At 51.5% G+C, this 23,887-nt stretch overlaps 9 protein-coding genes across 9 annotated transcripts; 3 read left to right on the plus strand and 6 right to left on the minus strand.

Moving 5' to 3' along the window:
* Positions 1 to 39: 39 nt before the first annotated feature.
* K460DRAFT_419869 (eukaryotic translation initiation factor 4E) lies at positions 40 to 1,404 on the minus strand. The gene is made up of 3 exons (XM_040938043.1): positions 1,043 to 1,404; positions 920 to 991; positions 40 to 861 (listed from the first exon to the last, which is right to left on the minus strand). Exons 1-3 carry the CDS (start codon positions 1,268 to 1,270, stop codon positions 391 to 393), a joined length of 771 nt encoding a protein of 256 aa, XP_040784438.1. The 5' UTR covers positions 1,271 to 1,404; the 3' UTR covers positions 40 to 390.
* Positions 1,405 to 1,641: 237 nt separating this feature from the next.
* Positions 1,642 to 3,740, minus strand: K460DRAFT_345165 (farnesyl-diphosphate farnesyl transferas-like protein). Its single transcript, XM_040931269.1, has 4 exons — positions 3,526 to 3,740; positions 2,388 to 3,447; positions 2,159 to 2,335; positions 1,642 to 2,110 (listed from the first exon to the last, which is right to left on the minus strand). The coding sequence occupies exons 1-4, from the start codon at positions 3,591 to 3,593 to the stop codon at positions 1,967 to 1,969; spliced, it is 1,449 nt and encodes a 482-aa protein (XP_040784439.1). The 5' UTR covers positions 3,594 to 3,740; the 3' UTR covers positions 1,642 to 1,966.
* A 322-nt stretch (positions 3,741 to 4,062) lies between these two features.
* K460DRAFT_419871 (tyrosyl-tRNA synthetase-like protein) lies at positions 4,063 to 6,486 on the minus strand. The gene is made up of 5 exons (XM_040938044.1): positions 6,220 to 6,486; positions 6,016 to 6,169; positions 5,678 to 5,964; positions 5,279 to 5,627; positions 4,063 to 5,225 (listed from the first exon to the last, which is right to left on the minus strand). Exons 1-5 carry the CDS (start codon positions 6,453 to 6,455, stop codon positions 4,470 to 4,472), a joined length of 1,782 nt encoding a protein of 593 aa, XP_040784440.1. The 5' UTR covers positions 6,456 to 6,486; the 3' UTR covers positions 4,063 to 4,469.
* A 121-nt stretch (positions 6,487 to 6,607) lies between these two features.
* On the plus strand, positions 6,608 to 9,799 carry K460DRAFT_369902 (glycoside hydrolase family 36 protein). Its single transcript, XM_040934048.1, has 6 exons — positions 6,608 to 6,899; positions 6,954 to 7,085; positions 7,139 to 7,904; positions 7,960 to 8,099; positions 8,147 to 9,431; positions 9,485 to 9,799. The coding sequence occupies exons 1-6, from the start codon at positions 6,831 to 6,833 to the stop codon at positions 9,688 to 9,690; spliced, it is 2,598 nt and encodes an 865-aa protein (XP_040784441.1). The 5' UTR covers positions 6,608 to 6,830; the 3' UTR covers positions 9,691 to 9,799.
* A 260-nt stretch (positions 9,800 to 10,059) lies between these two features.
* On the plus strand, positions 10,060 to 10,914 carry K460DRAFT_358572 (dihydrofolate reductase; the record flags this gene model as incomplete). The annotated part of the gene is made up of 1 exon (XM_040932116.1): positions 10,060 to 10,914. The coding sequence occupies one exon, from the start codon at positions 10,060 to 10,062 to the stop codon at positions 10,912 to 10,914; it is 855 nt and encodes a 284-aa protein (XP_040784442.1).
* A 255-nt stretch (positions 10,915 to 11,169) lies between these two features.
* On the minus strand, positions 11,170 to 12,859 carry K460DRAFT_409322 (PCI-domain-containing protein; the record flags this gene model as incomplete). The annotated part of the gene is made up of 5 exons (XM_040937239.1): positions 11,170 to 11,787; positions 11,835 to 12,323; positions 12,377 to 12,613; positions 12,666 to 12,722; positions 12,773 to 12,859. The coding sequence occupies 5 exons, from the start codon at positions 12,857 to 12,859 to the stop codon at positions 11,170 to 11,172; spliced, it is 1,488 nt and encodes a 495-aa protein (XP_040784443.1).
* Positions 12,860 to 13,599: 740 nt separating this feature from the next.
* Positions 13,600 to 15,461, minus strand: K460DRAFT_265254 (uncharacterized protein; the record flags this gene model as incomplete). The annotated part of the gene is made up of 4 exons (XM_040927496.1): positions 13,600 to 13,940; positions 13,990 to 14,150; positions 14,206 to 14,986; positions 15,026 to 15,461. Coding segments are annotated over 4 exons (1,719 nt in total), but the record flags the coding sequence as incomplete, so codon positions are not given.
* A 3,505-nt stretch (positions 15,462 to 18,966) lies between these two features.
* On the minus strand, positions 18,967 to 22,823 carry K460DRAFT_369905 (WD domain-containing protein). The gene is made up of 5 exons (XM_040934049.1): positions 22,751 to 22,823; positions 22,246 to 22,700; positions 20,055 to 22,192; positions 19,808 to 19,980; positions 18,967 to 19,759 (listed from the first exon to the last, which is right to left on the minus strand). The coding sequence occupies exons 1-5, from the start codon at positions 22,766 to 22,768 to the stop codon at positions 19,043 to 19,045; spliced, it is 3,501 nt and encodes a 1,166-aa protein (XP_040784445.1). The 5' UTR covers positions 22,769 to 22,823; the 3' UTR covers positions 18,967 to 19,042.
* Positions 22,824 to 22,954: 131 nt separating this feature from the next.
* Positions 22,955 to 23,874, plus strand: K460DRAFT_369907 (DUF757-domain-containing protein). Its single transcript, XM_040934050.1, has 4 exons — positions 22,955 to 23,074; positions 23,128 to 23,152; positions 23,204 to 23,525; positions 23,572 to 23,874. Exons 1-4 carry the CDS (start codon positions 23,012 to 23,014, stop codon positions 23,627 to 23,629), a joined length of 468 nt encoding a protein of 155 aa, XP_040784446.1. The 5' UTR covers positions 22,955 to 23,011; the 3' UTR covers positions 23,630 to 23,874.
* The last annotated feature ends 13 nt before the right edge of the window (positions 23,875 to 23,887 follow it).

Here is a 23,887-nt window from a genome sequence, read left to right on the forward strand (position 1 = left end):
CAACATCTACAACGTATGGGTAGACCCACTCCAGAATTCATGGAAACGTAATTTCATCAGATGCATATTCTCTCTCATTCGTAAATATATCAGATAAGAGAGTTTCTATCAAACTCAGAGTCCCCTCCCCCGTACGCGGCGTAACCGTCATGGTCATATGAATCATGTGAGGAACCCAATATCACCCATCGCCGCCCATGCAGACGCCATGCTGAAAAGACTCCAATCCTGGATCATGATTCGGTAAGTGAAATACTTTTAGTCCAACCAGGGAGTAAATTACGGAAAGCGCTGTCCAGATGATGGAGAGCGCCGTAATATCCGAGAACGACAGAAGATTGTCGCAAACGACGAGAACTGTGTCGACTACGTGATCTCGCTGCCTCATCTTTAGACGGTGAACTTGGCTTTTGCGCGAGTGCTACCAGCATGCGCGGCGTCCGTGTGACCCGAGAACTCGACAGCGTCATTGTCCTTGAGCTGAAGGGCCTGTTTGAAGCGCTTGCCGATCTTCTGGAGGGTCTCCTTGCCCTGCTCCTGTGTCCTGCCCTTGCCCTGCTCGCCGGGGACAGCACGGCCGACTGATCGAGTCCAGAGGCCAATACGGTAGAAGCCTCGCCTAACGTTGACAACGACACCCATGACCTCGTTGTCCTCCTCGTCCTCGAGATTCTCACCAATGGCTGCAAGCATGACGTGGAGCCACAGGGCATCGATGTTGATCGCCTTTTTGTCTTTGAACTGGAAGGCCCACTTGCCGCCGTGCTTGTTCTGTGAGTCTTCCCACTCGGGTCGTACGCCCCTCTTGAAGAGATGGTAGTCGGACTTGAGTGCGAGGTCGGAGGTGGGGGTGATGTTGTTCTATGCAACTATTAGCATCAATGGTTCCTCGTGTAATGTATAGTACAAGAGCACATACATAGATGCCCCAGAATTCCTCGACAGAATCGAAAGAGATGACCTCCTTCAGCAGCTCAGCCCAGTTGTCACCCTGCACTTATTAGCAGAGCTCAGCAGTCAGCAGAGATTCATAATGGCGTACCTTGCCGCTCGGGGGCTTGGTGAACCATAGGGTCCATACGTTCATAAGCGGGTGCTTGACGTTGAAGTTCTCGGGATCATGGAAGACGGTGCGGACGTCGCCGTCTTCTGTGTTGTTGCTGGTCGATGATTTGTCCTGGCTCTCGCTTGAGGTGCCCACAGGCGAGATGGGAATCGTGTCCAGCGGAACCTGCTGGTTCGCGTTCGGTGCGGCTGCGACTTCGGCCATTGTGAGTGTGTTCGGGAGAGGCGTAACAGAGAAGCTGAGGGTATGAGACAGCAGTCGGAGCTGTGAGCAACAGTCGGTGGTGGTGCGGAGGAGATGCGTTGGTTGGTAGGCGAGACGGGGCGGAGGTGGAGGAGGGGCTGTTGAGGTCGCGCCGGGCGATCGTGTATAAAAGCAGCAGTCGCGCGACTATTCTGCCTAGTTTCTGGCGTGTGATGGAAGGGTCGAGTAGGTGTCTTGAGGTTGCCGTGGGGTCTGGCTGCTCCGTCGTGCTTGAAGCGAAAGAAAATCAATGCAGGTGCATGGAGAACGTCGGCCTTGGCACGCTAATACCACATGTTTCATTACCGTTCCAAATCATCTCAGAGCAACATGTCGTAAACGAGCTGCATTGTAAATTCTATCTATTCACAGAGAATGTCCGCGCCGCCGCTCCGGGTTGTACCACAATGGAACTTCCCCGTGAGCAGCCTCGTCTCCGAGCACGGCGCGTGTCGATATAAGCACTTCTCGGCCCAACTAACCGCCATGGAAGGGCAGAATTGGAATTTGACATCCGTGCTATAGCATCACTGAACAAATAGGAGAACTGCATCAAGTGAATTGCAGAAGATTGATTAGTATGTCCTCGACGTATACCTGGCCGAAAGCCCATGTCTGTCGCTACTATAATACACATTGAAAAGATTGTACGCACGCTCATAGCTCGCTGTGGCCAGATGCAACGTGTACTTCTGTGACCTGCGCGGGCTTGCTGTTGGTGCCTAAGAGGTCGCCTAGCTGTTCTTTGAGCTGGTAGTAAGCAATGTCGAAGCGCGCACCAGCAATCCAGGCGATGAAGAGCTGCTCCAGATTAGCGTCAGTCAAAGCAAAGTTGCGCCGCGGACTTACCATGAAGAATGTGATGACGCCAACGGTCAGCGCAATAGCCGATATCATGTAGATCAAATCCCACTTAGCCTCGTTGTCCTCCTTCTTTTTCTTCTCCGCTTCCTCCACGCTCGCAGGTGACTTTGAGTCGACTGGTGGCTTCTGGGACGGGAATATGGATTCGATGAACTGCTCAATCTGTGCAAAAGTTAACATGTGTTGTCCAGAAGGAAGACCAAAGGTTGCTCACCCTGCCCAAAGCAATGCTGATCTTGAGGAAGTTGGGGTCGTGTGGGTTGTTCCTCTTGTGAATCTTGCGAGCATACCGCTTGAACACCTCGCAAACCAGCTGCAGGTTCTGTGACGATTCCACCATCAACTGGCATGCATCTCCTTTGGTGATCTTTACATTCTTCTGGAAGAGATCGTAGTTTTGGAAGCACTCATTCAGCGTAGCAATAGCCATAGACTGCGGGATCGCACAAAAGTTGAACACACTCTGCTCCCGCAGGCCAGCAAGATAGTACAGGCAGTCGTCGGCCCGGTTTAGGGCTGTGAGAATCATCTCAGAGCTTGCGTTTAGCGCCTTTTCCTTGTTCTCCGGTTTGAAGAGGTCCTCAAACTTGTCCACGTGCTTCGACCAGATTTCTTTGGGCCAGAATCGACGCCCGTCATCCAAATCCTCTTTGATGTCACGGGTGATGTTGACTTGCTGCAGGAACTGGCCCATAGACTCCATAAGTTCGGGCTTCTTGAGCAACGCCGCGTTTGCCAGGCCACCCTCAACAAAGAGGCGTGTCAGACCCTCGCCAACTAGACCTGCGACGTAATGGCAGTACAGCTCGTAGTCTTTAATGGTGTTGACTCCGTTAATGTTGTGCTCCGCATTATTCGCATAGTCTGCCATGCCGTTGCCCATGCGCTTAGTAATGTCCTTGATGATTTCCCGGTAGGCTGGCTTGATCTTCTTGAACTCCTCGATCACCACGTTGAATTCAACTAGCAGCTGCCTATCCTTCTCATTCGGACCGTTCTCGGTGAAGGTCCATCCATCCTGCTCCAAGACATTCTGGAAATTGCGTAGAACGGGCTCCTTCTTCTCCAGTGGTATGGTCATATCATCCTCCACTGTATCAAGTCCTCGCAGAACCAGGTAAAAGAGTGCGACGGGAACTAGCAGCTCGGGGTGCAGCTCTAGAATAACTGCTGAAAAGCTGCGACTCGTCTTGGTAAGGAAGTAGAAGCTTCGCTTGAGAGACTCGCATTCTTTCGACTCGTCGCGCTCGTGTACGGGGTTGTGCCAAACTTTCCTGGGGAAAAAGTTAGAAGAGTTATTTGGGCGCAGCTGCCAGAAATGCCGGAGTAATTGCTAAATCAATGTCTCTTACCATTGGATGATCGAGCGCAGTTCATTGGGGTGGAAGACGTAGTACAGGATGCTGCTAGGGCTCGGCATGATGGGCGGATGAAAAGGAGTTGGTGGCTGAGGTGTGGGTTAGTGCAGCGTTGAACAGCTGCACAGATGTCGCGTAACGCGAGCCAATGGCGTGGTGGCAGATGTAAGGTAGTAGAACAAGTCCAAAGGCCAAAGTTCTCGAAGAATAGGTTGTAATATGGGCGTGGAGAGTGAGGGATGAAATTTGGGGGAGCACCTCCACAAATTACAACATCGGGACCGGGACCTTAGCGCACCGTCGGTAGTATCCCGCATTTCTTCCGTGCCACCCCTCCAGCAAGCAACGTCCAATGATACGACGGTTTCCAATACGAGCTTGTTGGATCAAAATAACTGAACCAAGTTCGATTGGAAACTGTACTGCTGGTTACAAATTCTAATTGCTGACTGAGACAGCTGCAGGCCACCGAGTCGAGCAGTGCAGATGTCCAGCAGGTGTCACCAGGAGCTACAATCTGAGGCTGAAAGTGCCTGATTTGACTATTTCACATCTACAACGGATCTCAACTGGGCGATGCCCCGAGCCATTCTAGTATGAGGATCCGCATATTAGACGACCGTACCAATTTCCCATTCATCTGTAGATGTGGCCTTCAGAAAGTCACGTTCCCTGGAACGAAAAGGAGGCATGCCATGACTAGAGACATATGGATATCGATGCGCATAAAAAGTGTGGATACATGAACAAACAAAATAGCCGGGTGGATTAGACCTGACGACAATGCTTTAATAGCTATAGAAACAGTATCGTGCGGGCTGCCCAATATTGCTACAGAATCATACAGGTAATCTTACACGAAAAAAGCGTGATGGTAAAGTCAGAGTGGGGCCATCGTGGACGAAGCATTATCGCTGTGTTCCCTCAATGCCGTCGGTCTATGTAGCTCGCGTCTCTTCCCACCCAGGGTATGTTAGTCCCTCGGCAATGAACTGTTCCTCCGTGACGATGCGACATATTTGGATCTTCGACTTGCCTGATCGAAGGACAAGCGCTTCCCAGTCCACTAGGAAATGGTTTGGATCCACTCCGACACCAGCTTCAATGGTCGCCCACTTCAAAGCGGTAGGACTCTCAGGTGATCCTGAGTTTGGCACAACGACATAAGCCCCTTTCTTAGCGATCAAACGATGTGCCTCGCTTTTAGAAGATGCAAGCCCTGCCGCATGAAGAACGCGTGGGAATGAGCCGGCCTGGAGCAATGTGATAGGTAGGGTAATGACGTGATGAGTATCGTTCTTTGGTAGTTCATATGTACTGCTGGAAACGGCTGGCGCCGTGGACGACGCAGCATATGCTAGTTTGTAAGCGTGGAGATCCTGCTCCTTCTTGCTTAGCGCTTCAACTGCAGGAGCCTCGATATCCTTGATACTGGCCAGAGTGTTTCTCAGAGTTCCAAGTGGAAACGTGTTAGTCCCGTGGCTAAATGCATCTCTATGTGCCATTTCAGCTTTCTTTGCTTCTGCGGCTCCATGAGCGAGCTCAACAATTTCTTTGGCTAATGTGTGTTGAGCTTTGCGTTGTGATTCGTCCTGCCTTTGCTGCGCCATGAGAAGTTCAATGTGGCCAAGAGGTAAGAAGGTGAATAGCTTAAGATACCGCTCAACGTCATCGTCTGCTGTTCGCAAGAAGTACTGTGGCGAGCTTGTTAGCAGATTGTCGACATTGAAAGTTGGAGGAGACAAACCTGATACAAATCGAACGAGTTGAGCATTTGCCGATCAAGCCAAACAGCATTGCCAGCGCTCTTACCAAATTTCTCGCCAGAGGCCGTTGTGAGCAAGGGAGTCGTAAGACCGTAGGTTGCTACTCGCGGGTCTTCGTCGCCTTCCGCTTCGTCGTCTATACGGTGGATCTTCCGCATGTGGCTGACAGCATCCATTCCGGCACAAATGTTCCCATATTGGTCTGAGCCTCCAATTTGGAGCTGAACGCCCTGCTTGTTGTACATGCTCCACCAGTCGTAGGCCTGGAATAGAGGATAGCTGAATTCGGATATGGCCATGCCTTCGCCGCTCTCCATTCGTAACTTGACTCTACACAGAGAGTTAAAAAGGCTCCCTGGTATTAGGACTGGCCGACTTACGAATCCCGACTGAGCATAGGCCCTAACCGCATGCCAGATCCCAGATCTCTCATCAGCTCGACAGCACTAAGTTTCTCTAACCATCTTCGGTTGTTGAGGATGTCTTGTCTTCTACTGGTGAGTTGCGCGTATTGGTGCTTGATCCCCAGGCACTTCACGTTAGTCCAGAGCTTCTCAAGCTGACTTTGTATGCTCTCCACGTTCATGGATTGCACGTCAGCGCCCTGTCGCGAGCGAGCTGTCGTTCTCCCGGAAGGGTCTCCAATCTGAACTGTGCCTCCACCCAACTAATCCAACATTAATCTGCTGTTATATGTATCCCGGCGCGGATCGCTCACCAAGCTGACAGTGTAGTAGCCGTGAAGGTACATCCAGTACAACGCCATGAGAGGGAGGAGATGGCCGACGTGTAACGAGGGAGCCGTAGGGTCTACGCCGACATAGGCCCCAATGCGCTTCTCTGTGAGGAGCCAGTCGAGAGTTTTACGTCCGCTAGCAGTCGTCAGTACTAGTACCATCCCATAATGTTTATATAGACTAACCCAGCAATATCCTTGACAAAACCTCGCTCTTCAAGAACACTCAGCATGCTCTGCTGCATCCCCGATCTGATCTTGCCCGCTTGTTCTTCCCATTCCAACTGTCGAGCTGCGGGATCTGGGTGTTCTGCCGCCCATTTCGCCTTTGGTCGCTCACCGCGCGCTAATGTGTGCTGCTTGCGTATACATTGCTGGCAGATGTACTGCCTTGGCCGCGACAGATGCCTCAATAATAACATTGCTGTCAATCGCGTGGCGCCACGTTTGACGTCGTCTCAAAAGTTCCGATGCGCCAAGAATGAAGGCTGCGATGATTGGCCAAAGCTTACCGGTAGAGCTCCGTTCAGGGCGGTGGCTTCCCCACGTCCAAGGGTACTTCTACACGCGTCACCTGCGCTTTCCTCGTGTTCTATCTAAGTGGGTATGCATGCATCACCTCACTACTTCTAGTTGATGAATTGAGCCAGTTCACCCATTACAAGCCTTCAGAGTAGAATAAATATCTCTCCTTCCTGCCCTCGTGAACTAGCTTCTGTCCTCCAACCTTGCCTTGTCTTGTCTTAAAACAAGCACATATCCTCTTCCCAACCTCTATTCATAAACCTCATACTACCATGTACGCGACACTCAGTTGTCACCCTCCGCTAGGTCAAACCACAACAATTGCTCCAGGGAAGGAGTCTGTAAGTCACGGAAGCCTGTCAACCCAACAGAGCGCGGTCTGACTAGCTTCTCAGGTCAGATTCACCGTGCTCATCGAGAGCTCAGCTGGCTCAGAGAAGACATGGGACGTCGCTCTTTGGCATAATTTCGAAAATCACGACAAGTGGACGAGCTTGAGTCTTGAAGCGATTCCGGAGCCATCCGTAGTATGCTCGCTAGAGAGACTGTTGTAGAACTTCCATATACTAATGATCTGAAGACAGTAGTGAAAGCGAGCCAAACAGATGTGCAACGTCAGTACTTCACTATCAACCTACCCGGGCGCCCGGAACACGACGCTTCATTATCATACACCATCACGTTCAGGGCAGCAGATGACGAGCCATGGAAATGGGCTAATGAAGTGTTCTCGACCTCGGATGGCCATTTGATATATCAAAACGTGGATCCCTTGGATGAAAATCTGACGCACTACATTGATGGGCTTCCGCCCTCGCTCACCATCGAGAAAGAGCAAAGTGACACCGATAACACGCTTCTATGGTCTATTGCTGGCCCTGTCAACGCAGCATCTGGCAAGACCCCTGGCTTTTCGAATGAAAAACTGGGTAAACCGACCAATTTGTCCCGCTGGTTCGCTGTAGTTCGCTTATGGAGCCCATGGATTGCTCCCAGACAAGGCAAAGACAAGTTCCAACCAGATAAGGAGGCCATCTTGACGGCGTTCGAACGCCACGATGGCTCTCACCTGGTTGTGCTTGCAGTCAGTGGTATGGACGACGTATTAACGACTTTACACCATGATGGCGATGGAAGGATAGTTCTTAACTCACAAAACGACAGGGAACAAGAGGGAATTGTTCGACTTATTGCCGCCGTCGGTAAATCTTTGGAAGATGCTGTGGCAGCTGTCATGTATCATGCGAGGAAGCTAGTTATGAAGTACGAGGCCGCATCTGGGGAGACTGATGCCGAAATACAGGCACTCACTGATGGCTTCAAGCCCGAATGGCTGGAGAACTGGTGTAAGTGAGACAAATTGTGGTGAGTCGTTTGATGCTAATCTACAGAATTCTCTAGATGACGGTCTGTCATATTGCACATGGAATGGACTGGGTCAGAACCTTACCGAAGAAAAGCTCTTCAGCGCTCTGGAGTCTCTCTCGAAGAACGAGATCAATATCAGCAACTTGATCATCGACGACAATTGGCAGTCGTTGGTAAGCGTCTCTACTCTCTCACTAGAAGATTTCGCTGAGGCATATAGAATACTGAAGGCGGCGACCAGTTTGGCAACGCTTGGATGGAGTTTGAAGCTACTAAGAAGGGCTTCCCTCGCGGTCTCAAGGCTACAGTGGGTGATATCCGCAACAAATACAAGAACATCAAACACATCGCCGTCTGGCATGCGATATACGGATACTGGGGTGGAATTGCACCAGACGGTCGGATTGCGAAAGAATACAAGACGACAGTTGTCGAAAAGAAAGATGGAGTGTCAGGAGGAAAGGTGCTAGTGGTCGCTGAAGAGGATGTTGGTCGCTTCTACAACGATTTCTACCAGTTCCTCAGCTCAGCAGGCGTCGACTCGGTCAAGACAGATGCCCAGTTCTTCCTTGACGAAATCAAGAATGCTGACGACCGTCGACACCTCATCAATGCATACCAAGATGCATGGAATATTTCCCATCTACGATATTTCTCGGCCAGGGCGATTTCATGCATGTCTCAGACACCGCAGATGATCTTCCACTCCCAACTGCCTTCTAATAAGCCACGAGTATTGCTTCGCAACTCGGACGACTTTTTCCCGGAGGTTCCAGCCTCTCATCCCTGGCATATCTTTTGCAATGCGCACAACTCGATCCTCACCCAACACTTGAACATTCTGCCCGACTGGGATATGTTCCAGACGTCTCATGACTATGCCTCATTCCACGCTGCAGGACGTTGTGTCTCTGGTGGTCCGATCTACATCACTGACGTGCCTGGGCAACATGACATTAACCTAATCGCGCAGATGACGGGGAATACTCCCCGTGGAGACACGGTTATCCTACGACCTCATATCGTCGGTAAAAGCACGTCGGCTTACAATGCTTACGACGATCCTGTACTCCTCAAAATAAACACCTATGTTGGAATGGCTCATAGTGGAGTCAGCATCCTGGGAGTATTCAACTGCACTCAGCGACCGCTCGCAGAACTAATCGGATTGGATGCCTTTCCAGGAGCCGAAAATGGAAGGTACATCATCAGAAGTCATACCAGCGGTCAGGTCACGAAGCCTACAAGCGTCGACACAAATGACGCGGTCGTCTCCCTGGAGCTACCAGTACGAGGCTGGGAGATTCTTTCCGCTTACCCATTGCATTCATTAAAGCTACAGCGCGAGAAAGCTGGAAAGGGTCCAGAAGATATCGCAGTCGCCAATCTCGGCATCTTGGGGAAAATGACTGGAGCGGCTGCCATTGTCAACACCGACAGCTACATTGATCGATCGTCGGGCAGACTTAGAATTTGGACGTCCCTCAAAGTGTTGGGCACATACGGTAAGCTTCAGAAAAGCCTCATGCTCTGAAACCTCGTGCTAATCGTACCATAGGGATATATGTCTCCGATTTGAAAGAGCGCTCGATCGGAGATGACTTCTTTGCTCTCATCTTTGGTCGGCCAATACCCGCCCACTGCGTTAAGACTAGTGACATCTGCGAGAATGTGCTCGAGATTGACACAGTCAGGGCTTGGAAAGAGACTGATTCCAAAGCATCGTGGAGTAATGAGGTTGCTATAGAGGTGGTTATTCGGTGAATAGGGACACCAATGGCATCGCTTTGGACATGAATGCAATTCCTGTCCCTTCATGAGTTTCTATCCATATTGCTCATGTATGTCAAATGCTGTGTAGAACAAACATGCTTCGCTAAATGATGCCTCTGGGAGCCCCTCGCCGAAATGACCTCATCCTCTTCCGCAATTATAGCCGACTATCGTTATCTCCGTCACGCCCTTCTACACAATTCTGCCGCCCTTCTACAACTCCACAACACTCCACCTGCGTCTCCGTACACTATCGCTCCTCGCTACACTCGCTACATGCCCAAACCCGTCTCTCGCCTGCTCGCCAATTCTCAGCTTATAACCCCCACCACCCTCCGCATCCGAACTCATTGGCGCACCATGGCCGCCGCCCCTCCACCAAACCGGCCCATAAAGGTTCTGATGCTACACGGGTACACGCAGTCCGGCCCATCCTTTCAAGCCAAAACGGGCGCCCTCCGTAAATCGCTACATAAGGCTTTCCCCAAAGGCATCGAATTCGTCTACCCAACCGCGCCAATTCGGCTCACACCCGCCGATGAGTCGTGGTTAGCAGGCACCAGCGCTGACACCAATGGGACCGAAGGTGGAAATGAACAACCGCAGCTCGACGCTTGGGCATGGTGGCGGATGAAAAACCAGGGGAATTCTTATGTCTATGAGGGACTTGAGCTGGGTTTGGGACTCATCGCGTCCATCCTGAAAGAACAAGGGCCGTTCGATGGCGTAGTGGGTTTCTCGCAGGGCGGCGCATGTACAGCCATGGTAGCCAGTCTACTCGAACCGGGGCGACGCGAGGCGTTCGAAGCCCGCGTTGCGTCTGGCGGCGTGCCATACCCGGAGAGTTTTGAAGACGGAAAGATTCATCCTCCGCTCAAGTTCGCCGTCTCGTATAGCGGTTTCCTCGCGGGCAAGATGGCGCCGGGCCCGCAACCTTATCAAGCGTTTTACGAGCCCAAGATACAGACGCCCATGTTACATTTTATAGGCACGCAAGACGTTGTTGTGGAGGAAGCGCAGACTTTGGCACTTGCCAAGGCGTGTGCGAGTACCGAGGACAAGTATATCGTGTATCATCCTGGTGGGCACTTTTTACCCAGTACGCAGAAGGCGAGTGTGAATGCATTGATTGGGTATATCAAGGAGGTGTTACATAATGAGGAGGCGGGGAAGAAGGAAGAGGAGAGTGTGGAGGATATGGACGTTCCGTTCTGAGGGTAGTGGTGTGGGTTTGGACCTGCTAAAGCATTTCAGAAGCACGGCGTTCACATTAAATGGTATGGATCTCACATATAGACGGAGTCAGGAGTGATTTAGACATAGATAGGTAAGACGTAGACTAGCATCTGTTTGGATGTCTATATTACATGCGCACTGCATGCGCGGAGCCAATTATAAAGGAGCTCCAATGCCTAGACTAATCGAAAGTCTTTTCATGCGTTCATTGCCTCATCTCGTTGTGCTCTTCCCTTACTTTGCCTTGGCCTTGACCGCCTTACTCTTATCGATCTTAGTCGGCTGGATGCGAGCCATCATCTCTTCCTTCGTGATGAGATGATCGATCCTCTCGAGAAGACCTAACAAGCTCTTCATGTTTCCACTCCACTCATTGAGCACATCGTCGGCATCCCTGGGCTTCGAGAACGTAACAATGCGCGCTGGTCGATCGATCTTGGCGTAAATAGTCTTTGCAGTCACCAGCTCGCTGATGTTCTTCTCCGTTTCATCTTCCGTCAGATCCAATAGCTCTGTTAAGCGTGGGATCTGAATGCGTGTGTAGTACTTGGCGACGACGCGGACGTTGTGCTCGATCACCCGCTTCCGCAGATCTTGCCACCTCTTGAACGCTTTCTCGTCATCTGAATCGTCCTTCTCTGCGTCGAAAACGTCCGTCTCTGTCAGGTGTGGGCCGAACTGCTGGGCGACCATGGGCCACCTCATCAGCTCAGGAATGGTGAAGAGCTTGACTAGTTGTGCGTCTTGTGGGATCTGCGAGTTGCGGGCGTCTCGTTGGATGCGGTGGATGAGGTCGGACTGCTCGTTATCGTAGGGCGCGAGGATAATGAAGTAGATGACGCGTTGGAGGATCTGTGGGAATTAGTGGTTGAGAAGAAGAATAATGGTGTACCACATACCGCTCGAAGTTTCTTCGGATCCTCTTCGACAGCCTCGGTATCCAGCACTTGTCTGTAATGCTTACAGACATCGAGGTACTTGTTGTCGTGCTTGGCGAGTGTGATCTGCTGTTCGTAGAATTTGAGCTTGAGGTCCGTCACGTCGTCCTCCGGCTCAATCGGCGGGTCGTCGATGCTTCGGGTCTTCTCCTTCTCTTCTCGCTCCTTCTGGTCCTTCTCGAGCTGCTCAGGCGACTTCTTCGGTCTCCGCGCGAAGTACCGTGTGCTGATCTTCCTGCTCAAAATGCCAGCCTGTGTCCACTCGCCCTTCTCTATGCAGAGCGACACCTGTTGTAGAATGAATTCAGTCTTCTCCCGCCGGGTCATAGAGCCGAAGGTCTCGACCTGTAGTTCGCACAGGATGTCTGTTGCCGCATTGATGTCGCCTTGCTCCTTCTTGATGTTGGATAATATCCGGGTTATCCTGGCTCGCTCAACTTCGACGAAGATCTAGCATTCAGTGTCAGTAACTCCAGCTGAACGCCCATACCAGTATCACTCACCTTGCCCTCGGTGACTGTCCGCAGCGTCTCAATAACCGACAGTTTCGTTTCGAGGTTCGGAGTCTCATCTAAGAAGCCCATGACTGTCTGCACCATCTTGGTGGTGGCTTGCTTGAGTTGTCCATGTTTCTTCGACAGCAGAAGCACCTGTTCGTTCATCAAATTCCAGTCCTTCGCGCTCTTGGCTATTGTAACGATCGCGATGATAACTCGAGACGTGGATGCAAGATCTGAAGCCTGTGACTGGTAAGCGTGTGATCGCGTGTGCGTGCACCGCAAGCTTGCGTACCTGGCGGGTTTGCTTTTCGAGCGTGAGCAGCTTATCAATCCCAGCCTGAGGGTCGGACTACAGTATATTATTAGCGATGTATCTAGTATAGAAAGCTTTACACATACGGCCCCAAGCTTCTCAGCCTCTGGAATGGCTGCATCGGCCTCCTTCGTAAAGTCCTTGTCGGCCTTGAGCACCTCTCGACTAGACATAGTGGCGGGGTTGTGATGTTCTTCTTCTGTGGTCTGCAAAGGGCGCTTCTAGTGGCGCAGTAGAGTGGATAAGCCGGCGGGGGAAGCTCGAGGAAGGAAAGTGGAAGGTGGCGCGGGAGTTTGTTTGGAATCGTGTTGCGGGCTCACCACTGCAGTGATGTCGAGAGATCCACAGCTCCGCGCCCCGGGCGCTAGGACGAACATTTACTCCGAAGAGCTTCATACTCCGCGTCACTTCTGTTCCCCGCCCATGCAATACATTTTTTTGTAATGCAAGCAATAAAAGTCAATAGATGGTTAACAGCAGTCTACAACTATTTGCACGAATTGCTATCAGCATCTTCGAAACCGCCTCCAATTAAGAGGAACTATCTTCTATCTAGTACTTCTCCGTCCGTATGATAATCATCTTGAACCCACTACCATCCCCGTCCATACCGTGAGCCAGGGCTACTTCCGAAGCTGCTTTTCCCGCCTGGCCCATCGAAGCTACTCCCACCACCAAACGAGGGTCCACGCCCACCATACCCTGAATGACCCCCTAGATTTGGTGTCTGTTGACTATTCGTAAAGCCCATGTTCCGCGGGACATAAGTGGCGCCATAGTGCTTAAGCGCTACCTGTAAGTTTGGCAATGCCACAATGTTTGTCGGTGGTGTTCCACCTCCTCCGAACAAAATACTCGTACTATCGCGCCCGCCCATATCCGACCTATCACGCCCTCCTATATTCAGCTGGCCCGACTCGCTCACCCACTGTTCAACAGTTTGCAAGATTTTATTTCCGTTCTTCTGAAAATGCTGCGTTACGATCTCTTTCCAGAGCTTGGGAGGATTCTGCGCCCAGTTCAGCATAGCGTGCTTGACCACCAGGTTACGGGCTATCTTGTTGTATCTTAGGGAGCGCGAAGGATCTCTCTGCACACCGGGTATGGCGCCATATCCAGGCTCATTTTGAACAGGATCGTCACAAAATATGAAGGCTTGGATGCTGATGAGGACCTGGAGAATCGTGGATTGTCCAGGCTGCCATTCCTCGCCTTTGTGTCCGGCTTCCCATGTGCCGAGAAGCGAAAGGCAGACTGAACCACGATTAGCTTGGTAAAACTTGATAGTCCCTTGTAGGCCAACCTTTTCCATCCAGGTGCAGATTTGGATTCAGGGCGTAGACTGAGCCTTTACCATCGAACCGTACTAGTGGAGGTGTACGTGGATACTCAGCTGGACACCACAGATCGAATTCGAAAAGGCCATTCTCGTATGGCGTGCCTTCGGGGCCGATAATGAGGATTCTGGCGCCCAAGTCAGCTCCCGTGCAAGTCGACATTTACGACTTCCAGTACTCACTTCATCACATCAGGTCGAGACATGGCATGCTTCACGTATATCCCCGATGACAATCCCGTCTTAAGCGACGTGATCTCCGTTATCAGTCGCCTGATTCGACCAGTCGGAGACAGGTTCAGTCCTTGCGCTTGCCTAGCATAAGCAAATGTAGGCCAAATCTGCTCATCTGGTACCTCGACGACGCCGAAATCATCCGCCTGTGTGGTACCTTTACTGCCAACTTGAGCCCACCACTTGTCAATCTGGAGGTGCGTTGACAAGTCCGAGATCTCGCGACACAGCCAGAGCATATCTTGTCCCCGTTGGTCTTGAAACTCTTGCCTTGCCTTCTGCGCCCCGTGCATCATCATATCGCATTGAATGTTCAATCTTCTCAGTCCATCCGCAATCGACGAAGCTGTTTCGCCGGCTTTAGAGGGCGCGCCCGTGAATGACAACGTCAATAGATTGACAGTATCAGGCAGTATTACCCGGTCGTTGAAGATGACTTCTTGCTTCGACACTTCATGCACACCTACTCTTTTCAGAAAGGTGATCAACGCCATGTATAGATCCGTCCTCTGCGTCGCATTATCTAGGCTATCGTTCCTCAGCAGCTCCGCGGCCTTGTTGAGGATTTTGCTGTTGACTAGCATTGACACGACTGCCTTTGGAGGCCTCACATCGAAGCTGCTGAGGGGCGTATTCTCGTTTGCATCGTTGCCCGGCGAGGGACATAGTACCGCTAAGAGTCTAAAAATCATCATATCAAAGCGATCTATTTTCTTCTCTGCGTCCTCGGCTTTGGCCTTCCCGTCATCGTTCTGGAAATTCATTCGACCGAAAAGAGCATTATAATCACCTGGACCGTAACTGGAGCTGTGATTGGAGCCGTAACCCGAGCCGTATCCCACCCCGCTGCCAGAGGAGACATGACGGCTTTTACCGCTCGTCGATGCTTCGAGGCGCTTCCGGCTGCAGTATATCTGATCAAATCCACACAGCATAACCCAGATGATGAACAGGCGTCCACGGCTGCAGCACCAGCTGACTTTGGCGCCGTTCACGTCGCTTACTATAGGCTTACTCTTCCCAGGGCAGGCGATACAAGTAGCTATTGAACACTTCTTGCACTGGATGCGCGAGTTCACAGTCCCATTTAGCCAGCTTTGGAACAGCTCGTCGACGTCCTTGTTAGTTTGGATGAAGTTAACGTTGCATTTCGGGCATTTCCTGCCTTTAAGGTACACGGCGAAGTCAGTGTAGGTGTTGAATGTGGGTGCGCTCGTAGCAGTCGTGGGAATGTAGCAGGTAGATTCCATGTTGACTTCGCAAGATCGTGTACTCTAGAAGTTCAGTACAGGTTGTAGTGCTTTTAAGAACCGCAATGGGGAGTATGTGGACCCTTTGGACAGCGGTGGCCAAAGAGCTTCTTTAAAGCACGGTAGCAAACATGATAAATTTGATCTGGTTTCTTCACAGTGAATTATACAAGCATTGAAGTAATCATCGTCATTCGTATGCTACGTGACGTAAAAGTAGAACAGAGCCGTTGCTCCATTCATGTATGTATGCACAAACGCCGTACCCTACTGTATTGTACAGTATCATTCATCCTTGGTATTCCCAATTATGCAACCCTCAACCCGTGTAAACAAAAATGATCGCAATCAAACAACCAAACACCTCGAATCCGTCCCTTCTCCTGGCAATATTGATTTCTCACGGGAGCCATCCCTTTCGGGAGGCTACACACAGTATGAGAAACCTCAAGCCGCGAAAAAGAGACAGTAAGGCGTTAACAGTGTCGCTTGAATGGAAGAAAACTCCAAAACCCCATAAACTCCGCCATTATACACATACGCCCATATTATGCACAAATCCAGAGGCCATCGCCACCTGAACATTAATCAATGTAACAACTAAAAAAGCCTCAGCTTCTTCGGCGGCGCCATCGAAATGCCAGGGAATGATGATTCTGCAGACCGCTTTTTGCTGGTGGAAAATGGCTTGATAGCAGGCATCGGCTTCATCGGCGTGTGCATTAGGAAACTCGGCTTGGATGGGGTCTTGATAGGCGACCTGCTGAATAGGAAGGTGGACTTCTTCTGCGGTACAGTGCGGACCTGCTTCACGTCGAGGCAATCGAAGTATACGCCATGCTCGCAGTTCTCTTTGTCATCGAAGTTGATCGAGCGGTCGAATTCCGAGCTCGTTGGAGTGGTGGGGATGCTCTTGCACTCCGAAGAGGGAGGAAGAGCGTACCTCGAGGGTGTACGCGCTGGGGTGAAAGGCTTGAGAGTGGTTGTGGGAAGAGGAGACGCTGGCATGGCGATCGATAGATCGACAAGGTAAGAAGCCTCATCCATGCGCATTTTGTTCTTCTCGCTGTCTAGGACCCAACCGACGTTGACGCACTTGATCACTCCTTTGCTGGCAAGAACCTTCTCTAGCGTGTCCTTGCTTCCATCTTTGTAGAGGACATGGCTGACACCGGTGCCCGTTAACTCCTTCACCACTTTGGCACCAAGGTCTTCCAGTAGACTCGCGAATAGATAGTTCTGATCTTTGCCGTTGGAAGTAACGTCGACGTAGAAGGTCATGCCTTGGAGCGGGCCATCGTACAGGAACAACTCGCTCTCCTCCGGATCATCCCAAGTGACAGCCTTCTTTGGTGTCTTTGCGTCAGTCTTCTGAGGCGATCGCAAGGCAGACTTGATGGGTGATGCTAGATCGGGAGTTGGGAGGCTGGCGGTCAGCAGCGGCGGCGCTAAATGCACCTTCGGAATCGACTCAGTAGCTGGAGCCTCGCTATCAATATCCATGGGATCACAATCACTGTACTCGCTGGTCTCGGCGAATTGGAACGATACATCTTCCAGACTAGGAAACTGGAGAGGTGACGGTGTCTGCTTCTTGACAGATGCGATAATCTCATCTTGAATGGCAGCTTCGAGAGCTATAGATGGGGTAGTTGGGTAACTCGGCAACTCGGCAAGAGCCCTTCGAGGGGTGATCGGTGCAGTGATATGTGCGGGCGTCTGGGGATATCCAGGCAACTCAGCCAACGCCTCCCTTGTAGTAACAGGAGCAGCGATGTGAGCTGGAGTCGTGGGATAAGCATTTGGAAGCTCCTCGAAGGCCTCTTGGTCGGTGACACCCCAAGTGACGGTCGTAGGCATTTCCGAAGCCTCAGACAACTCGTATACTGCCTCCGCAGCCGGTGGAGTGGTCTGAAGTGGGGTCGAGGCACAAAACGTAGAGTCTTCATGGAGAGTGTCACTGTGAGACACGGACGTAGCAGTGTGTGCTGGAGTCGTAGGATGCTCATTGATACGTTCAATCGTTGGTGTCGGGATAGCGATATGTGCTGGAGTCTTGGGATAGTCAGGTAGTTCAGCCAGTGCCTTCCTCGAGCTCAAGGGAGCCTGGATATGTGCTGGTGTCTTAGGATAACCGGGTAGCTCTTTCATGGCCTCTTGGTTAGTGATTGGAGCAGTGATGTGTGCTGGGGTGTTTGGGTAATCAGGCAGCTCCCCCATCGCGATCTCGTTATCGACAGCCGCGGGTGCGACAGGCGCAACAATGTGAGCGGGTGTCTTTGGATATCCAGGCATCTCAGCGAGGGCGGCCTTCGTAGTTATAGGCGCAGTGATGTGTGATGGTGTCTTAGGGTATCCAGGCAATACTGATAGAGCGTCCTTTGTTGAGATGGGTGCACGGATATGTGCTGGAGTATTGGGGTATTGGGGTAGCTCTCTCATGGCTTCCCTGGCCGTCAAAGGCGCATTGATGTGTGCAGGTGTAGTAGGGTATCCAGGATACTGGGCAAACGGCTCCTCGACTGGCTCGGGCTCAGACTTGGGCTGGACGATAGTAGCAGCCTTCTTTGCCGGCTTTCGGGCTGGCGCCTTGAGTGGCGAGTCTTGAGATGGAGCGGCAACATTGCGACCGCGAGTAGCCCTGCTGGCGGTGGCCGGCGCCGGCGCCGATAGCTTGGGTACTGCTGCTTTGCGTACGCGTGGAGCTGGCTTCACTGGCTCCTGGGTGATGGTTTCGTCTATTACTGGAAGTTGGACTTTCTTGGTGGTCGGTGCCTTGTTCGCAGGCGCTTTGCGTGCCCGTGAGGCAGGTTTGGGTGCTTCTACAGCGACAGGCTCCTCGACAGTAGTTGGCTCTTCGACCTTCGGCGCAGGCGCCTTCTTTGCCGGCGCCTTGCGTGTGCGAGTAGCAGCTGGTTTAGGAGCCTCTTTGGTGACTACAGGCTCTTCAATCTTGCGTGTGCGCGTCGCCCTCTTCGCCACAGCAGAAGCGGGCTCGACTTTCGTCTCGACTTTCGCAGTGCGCGTTGCTTTCGAATTGGCAGCGGGCTTCTTTGCTATGAGCGGCTCGGCAGCTTCAGGCTCTGCCTTGGCTTTGCGCTTTGCAGCGGTTGTTTTTGTGGGCTTGGTGGCGGCAGGCGTGGGTTCGGGGGCTTCCTCGACAACTGCCTTCTTCTTGCCGCCGCGCTTGGGAGGCGCATTAAGCGTGTTGGAAGGAGCAGGCGCGGCTTCTGGGGCCTGCTTCGCACCGCGACGTGTAGCGACCATGGTGTGCTAGCGATGTTCGCGGTTTTCGTGGTATGTTGGCGTGTCGTGGGTGAGTGGGTGGGATGTTAAAGATGGGTTGACTGTGCGAGCGTGCGTGGTTCTTGTTGTCAATGCACCTGCCAAGCGAGCGGGTTGGCCTAGCAACGAAACGGCCGTAAGCCACAAATGGCTTACATCGAGCAACTTCAATAATGTCGAAAGATATGCATGAGAATCATAATCCACTGGCTCTCATAGAAGCGACTGATTCGCACTACTCCTCAGGCTGTTCAAGCTGCCTCCCATTCTACCCTTATGACCTCCATGCCGACACCACACAACAAAACTCGTGCATCCAACACCCCACCGCCTGAATCCACTATAGCCATGCTAGATACGTCTGCCACATGTGTCTTGATCTTCTTGTGTCGTTTTACCACTATCCAGTCTTCTATACTTGTCGCCTCTTTGCTATTTGGTCGACCATCTATATTTTGAACTGTTACTTCCCACAGTCTGACCCACTCATCGTTGCCAGACGTTATGATGAAAATTCGAGACTGATGTGATGTTACTGCGCATGCTGTGATGGCTGAGGCATGCGCGCGCTGTATGAGTACTGGAGGAGAGGCGTACGATGTGGCCGGTGCAGCCGATGAATGTGCTAGAGCCGTGCGTGTAAGTAAAAAGGCTAAACTACCATCGTCGCCGCCAGATGCAATGAGATTCATGTCTTTGTTTAGAGCATGCGAAACCATGGCCTTGGATGAGTTTTGGTGTATTCTTGCGGGGTGCTGCCAGATCAGCGTGGAGACTGAATAAGAACTGTCTACGGTTGACTGGTTCATATCAGGCGACAGAGGCCACACGACAGCATGTCCGTCGGTACCAATTGTTAGAATTCTTTGAGGAGATAGAAAAGTGCATTGCGTCAAGCAAGACGTAAAGTAAGTTCCCCTGGCAATGGGCTGCCACTTCACAACCCCTTCCGGAGTGTAATCGTAGACCTTGCGCGTGTCAGCAATGTAACGTAAAGATCATGAGATCAATTTTACCTTGATGCTTGAATCTGAGAAGACCATTGCGATAGTATGTCCAGACTCTCGCCTTCTGATATCGAAAGACATGATCCTTAGATCCGAATGCTCACTCTCTGGCGCGTATACATGCTCACAAACGATGCCGACATCTAGGAATGATGGGAGTTCACGAATCCGCCAGATGTAGACTAAACGCAAAACTAAGTTAGCAAAAGGCTAGTTGCAAGGAGAGTGAGCAGAACGAGTCTACCACCTTACGTACATTCTTCACATCCTCCGCTGCTGAACAAATAATCGCCATCATCCGACCATTGCAGATGTTGGATACCAGTAGTGTGCTTTCGTATTGTCTTTCGACAGACGAGCTCCCCCTCAATGTATTGGAAGATTTTGATGTCTGTGTCTTCTGAACCTGTCGCAATAAAGCGGTTGGGGCATCCTCGGTTGGGGCATCCTCGGTTGGTGACAGGCGACACTGCCACAGCCTTGATTTCACGCCCATGCCCACCAGAGCGAATCACAGTATGGTTTGGTCCGGTTTGGCTGTATATGTGCATGCCAGCAGCTCTAGTCCACACAAGGGTCCCGCCCTGTGAAGATGAGCGAGGCTGGAAAGCCCAGCTTCTGTGTGCGCCTCCAGTCTCGACGCCCATGACCTCCTCTTCTGCTGTAACATCGTAAAGGACCCACTTCTTGCTAGAAAATCCATGTACAAAGAGGCGACTTTGATGAAAATAGAGGCCTTCGATATTTGGCCCGATTGGCAGTGCAGGGTTGTGGATTAGTAGAATGAGGTTCGTCGATAAGTCGATGTGGTGCACGGCGAGACGTCCATCTCGCCCAACTGAGAGAGCATGGCCAAATGTGGAATCGGCAGACGACGCTTTCCACGCCAGACTAGTGACTGCTTCGCTGCCATGGGCGTTCTCAATGATTCGGAGCAACGTGGCTTGGGTTCCTGAATCGTCTTCGCCGAGCCTGTATGCTGCGATTGCTCCGCGGCGGAATCCAAGAAACAGGAAGTGGCCAATGGAGGTCCTCACATGAGCCATGCTCGTGACAAGAGATCCTGTCAGTGCGTCGGAAATAGGTACGACCACAACGTAGAAGACATGAACCTCGGGTGCAATATCCACGTAGAGAAGCTGTGCTTCCTTCTGTCCAACCAGAGTGACGAGCGATGCCACTACTTCTCGACCCGTAGACGTCGAGAAGCTTGTGGTATGCAGTTCTCCAACCTTTCCGTTCACAGAATGTACCTTCGTTAAAGCATGCGTGCTCTGACAGTACGCATAAATGCTACCCTTTGCGCCAGCAACAAATGCCATCCCATGTCGTAATGCGCTGACGCAGACTGAGTATCCGGAGAGATCCTCGAGTTGAGCGACGAAAGTTACATCAGTGAGAACGCCGGACTGACCAAAGGCTGCCTCTGATGCAACAGACCCTAGAAGAACCTTTCCAGAGTTAGTCGTGAGCAGAGTTGTGTGCTCATCCACGAAGCAATAACCTCGAAAGAAATCGGCCTTCTTTGAAGATCCGTGACCCTCTTGAATTGCTACGTTGGTAGAGTTTTCAACGGCAGGCTGTGACAGCGACAGAACGTCATGTAGTGTGTACTCTGTGGGGATGTTCTCTGCTGCTGTCTTGGTCTTTTGCGACATGCGAGGCAACGCATACGACGTGATTTTACTGTCAGCAGCGCCACAATCCACCTGTTGCGGCCCGGCCGAATCATAACAGACACTTGTTGACCATAAGTTCTTACCACTGTGATATGCGGCACAGTCAAGATGTAAAAGCTTATAAGAAAAGCTCTTGTTGTCTTCGTCGTTCGGAACAAGCTCCCAAGTACGTGAAGTCGCGTCTTCTCCTGCCGATTGAAGGAATACGGATTCATTGCATAATGGAGAGTCCAAGAATCGCACCGTCCAAACACGTGACATGTGTCCCCATCCGATGGCAAGACAGTCCGAGCTGGCGAACGTATTTGCATCGAAGGATTCATTGCTAAACCCGGTATGGCGCGTTCTCAAAACATCATCGTCTGACCCATCTGGGATGGCGGAGATTGTGTTGACATCAGACACATCCCATATCCGGATCGTGCGATCGTCGCTGCAGCTTGCAATCACTCGTTTGAGTTGCTTACAACATTCAGATGGCAATTCTTTGGATATCTGAACACCGAAGATCGAGCCCTCGTGTCCAAGAAAGACGCGGTGTATGCGAGAGACGGGTCCAAACTGTGAGTCGTGGCTCCATGACCAGTACATGATCTCACCAAAAGCAGTGCCAGCAGCAACGAGAACTCGGTCTGAGGATTCCCAAAACAGGTGAGCCGAGTAGAGGATGGAGCGAGAGCTGGATGTTAATTCAGAAATAGTAGTTGTGAAGGAACTATGGTGAGATATCAGCACATGACGCTAACAAGAAGAGTATTTGTTCTATACCTGCTATTGAAGGATTTGCCTACATCCTGACGCTCTATTGACACCTGCAGGAGTGCATTGTGAGCTGTGACGGCACCTGCAATGCATATGCCCCTCTGTCCCTCGGACTCATCTCCCTGACTGGTTGGGCGAACGGCCAAATCGAGTATCCAGTCTGGACTTTTTCCGACATCAGACAAACAGGTGGTCAGAACATGAGGCTGATGATCAGGGGTAGTGAACTCGATGTCCAGGGCACGAACAAGCCGTCCTCCCCAAATCACGAGTTTAGTCACATGGTCGTGTTCTCCAGAGTAGACGGATATGCCATGCACTACCTGCGCCTTGAAGATGCGCTTCGACGAGATGTATCGTGAATCCTTAGCGTGGTAAAATCGTACAAAGGGTCCTTCTGCGACAATTAGAAGGACGCCGCAGGAGGCCAATGCCGTCACCGGAATACGAGTACATTCATGCTAATCTGAGCATTAGCCAAAGCGATCACATGTGCTCACCAATTACTCGCCTGGAGAACTGGTGACATTGGCGAAGACGTATCGCGTGGCGCGTCGAAGGTACGAGCTCATGGTAGAAGTTTGGCGGGCGTTGAGTCAGCCCCGCGCCTCCGAAAACTGGCGGGGTTATGACGGAGCCTCGAGCCATTCCGCAAAAAAAATATACATTGCCCTGCGCTCAGCACTCACCACGCTTGACTCCTGTCCCACTGACACCACGGTCCACCCGAACCCAGTATAGACCTAAACCTCCTCTCCACGAAATATTCAACATGGCTCTCGCAACTCCAGCTGGCACAACCCTCAACCCAGAGGAGACTGAGAACTTCGAGGATGTATGTCACACCACAGCAAAAGAGACAGGCCTGATACGCTAACAATACTGCAGATTGAGAAGCAATTCGCCGTCAAAGGTAGGCAGAAGAAATACTACCATGGTCAAGACTGCTAACGCAAGCACCCAGTCGTACAGCATATGGAGACATACTGGAACATACTCGAGAAAGTACCCGGTTCCAAGCTTCGCCTCACCAAGTTCGACGATGAGATCTACGAGCACCTCAAGAAAGATTTCCCCGAGTTCGACGCCAAAGCCACAGTGAATGAGGACGAGATGAAGAGCAAGGACGGCAAAGAGCGATGGCGCAAGTTTATCGCCGAGTACGAGAACAAGGTGGAGGATTACAACTTCGGCACCATGCTTCGCGCGAGTCCAGACATTGAATACAGCGAGACCGGCACTATATTCGCAGTGCGCATGCAGTTCTATGCTATCGAAATCGCACGGTAAGTCATGCGAGCTACAGAGAATGTTCGGTCCTGACTTTAGTAGTAACCGCGAAGGCTTGAACGATTGGATATACGAGAAGGCACACCCCAAGGACAAATAGATGCAGCGTAGTGTTGCTGAATGAACCCTCCAACATATTCCCATGGCGCCACAGAGGACTGATATCGCGCTCAGTCCAGTTTTGGACCGCGGCCTGTCCGTGTTGATCTTCTCGGTCTAAGCGACCTAGTCTTTGTTCGGCCATCCCTCTGCTTCGCCCGCATCGCGCTTCGCGGAGGCGAGAGTGTAAGACCAGATCATAGCAGTAGGTAGATCGTGTCGAGCGTGCAGTCTAGCGACGATGTCCCAACTCGTGTGA

This window comes from Cucurbitaria berberidis (assembly GCF_010015615.1).
Source record: "Cucurbitaria berberidis CBS 394.84 unplaced genomic scaffold K460scaffold_5, whole genome shotgun sequence".
NCBI classification, from domain to species: domain Eukaryota; kingdom Fungi; phylum Ascomycota; class Dothideomycetes; order Pleosporales; family Cucurbitariaceae; genus Cucurbitaria; species Cucurbitaria berberidis.

What these genes read in the sequence shown, in the direction of transcription:
- K460DRAFT_419869 (XM_040938043.1), bottom strand. Translation starts at nt 1,270, where the DNA reads ATGGCCGAAGTCGCAGCCGCACCGAACGCGAACCAGCAGGTTCCGCTG. An exon ending in CCAAGCCCCCGAGCGGCAAG is followed by an intron (nt 992 to 1,042) that starts GTACGCCATTAT and finishes TAATAAGTGCAG; the next exon opens with GGTGACAACTGGGCTGAGCT. An exon ending in AGGAATTCTGGGGCATCTAT is followed by an intron (nt 862 to 919) that starts GTATGTGCTCTT and finishes ATAGTTGCATAG; the next exon opens with AACAACATCACCCCCACCTC.
- K460DRAFT_345165 (XM_040931269.1), bottom strand. Translation starts at nt 3,593, where the DNA reads ATGCCGAGCCCTAGCAGCATCCTGTACTACGTCTTCCACCCCAATGAA. An exon ending in TCAGCATTGCTTTGGGCAGG is followed by an intron (nt 2,336 to 2,387) that starts GTGAGCAACCTT and finishes ACTTTTGCACAG; the next exon opens with ATTGAGCAGTTCATCGAATC. An exon ending in GCGTCATCACATTCTTCATG is followed by an intron (nt 2,111 to 2,158) that starts GTAAGTCCGCGG and finishes AATCTGGAGCAG; the next exon opens with CTCTTCATCGCCTGGATTGC.
- K460DRAFT_419871 (XM_040938044.1), bottom strand. Translation starts at nt 6,455, where the DNA reads ATGTTATTATTGAGGCATCTGTCGCGGCCAAGGCAGTACATCTGCCAG. An exon ending in TTTGTCAAGGATATTGCTGG is followed by an intron (nt 6,170 to 6,219) that starts GTTAGTCTATAT and finishes GACGACTGCTAG; the next exon opens with CGGACGTAAAACTCTCGACT. An exon ending in CCTATGCTCAGTCGGGATTC is followed by an intron (nt 5,628 to 5,677) that starts GTAAGTCGGCCA and finishes CTCTCTGTGTAG; the next exon opens with AGTCAAGTTACGAATGGAGA.
- K460DRAFT_369902 (XM_040934048.1), top strand. Translation starts at nt 6,831, where the DNA reads ATGTACGCGACACTCAGTTGTCACCCTCCGCTAGGTCAAACCACAACA. An exon ending in TTGCTCCAGGGAAGGAGTCT is followed by an intron (nt 6,900 to 6,953) that starts GTAAGTCACGGA and finishes CTAGCTTCTCAG; the next exon opens with GTCAGATTCACCGTGCTCAT. An exon ending in CGAATGGCTGGAGAACTGGT is followed by an intron (nt 7,905 to 7,959) that starts GTAAGTGAGACA and finishes AGAATTCTCTAG; the next exon opens with ATGACGGTCTGTCATATTGC.
- K460DRAFT_369905 (XM_040934049.1), bottom strand. An exon ending in GGCAAATCCTTCAATAGCAG is followed by an intron (nt 22,193 to 22,245) that starts GTATAGAACAAA and finishes ATCTCACCATAG; the next exon opens with TTCCTTCACAACTACTATTT. An exon ending in TCTCAGATTCAAGCATCAAG is followed by an intron (nt 19,760 to 19,807) that starts GTAAAATTGATC and finishes GACACGCGCAAG; the next exon opens with GTCTACGATTACACTCCGGA.
- K460DRAFT_369907 (XM_040934050.1), top strand. Translation starts at nt 23,012, where the DNA reads ATGGCTCTCGCAACTCCAGCTGGCACAACCCTCAACCCAGAGGAGACT. An exon ending in AGACTGAGAACTTCGAGGAT is followed by an intron (nt 23,075 to 23,127) that starts GTATGTCACACC and finishes ACAATACTGCAG; the next exon opens with ATTGAGAAGCAATTCGCCGT. An exon ending in GAAGCAATTCGCCGTCAAAG is followed by an intron (nt 23,153 to 23,203) that starts GTAGGCAGAAGA and finishes GCAAGCACCCAG; the next exon opens with TCGTACAGCATATGGAGACA.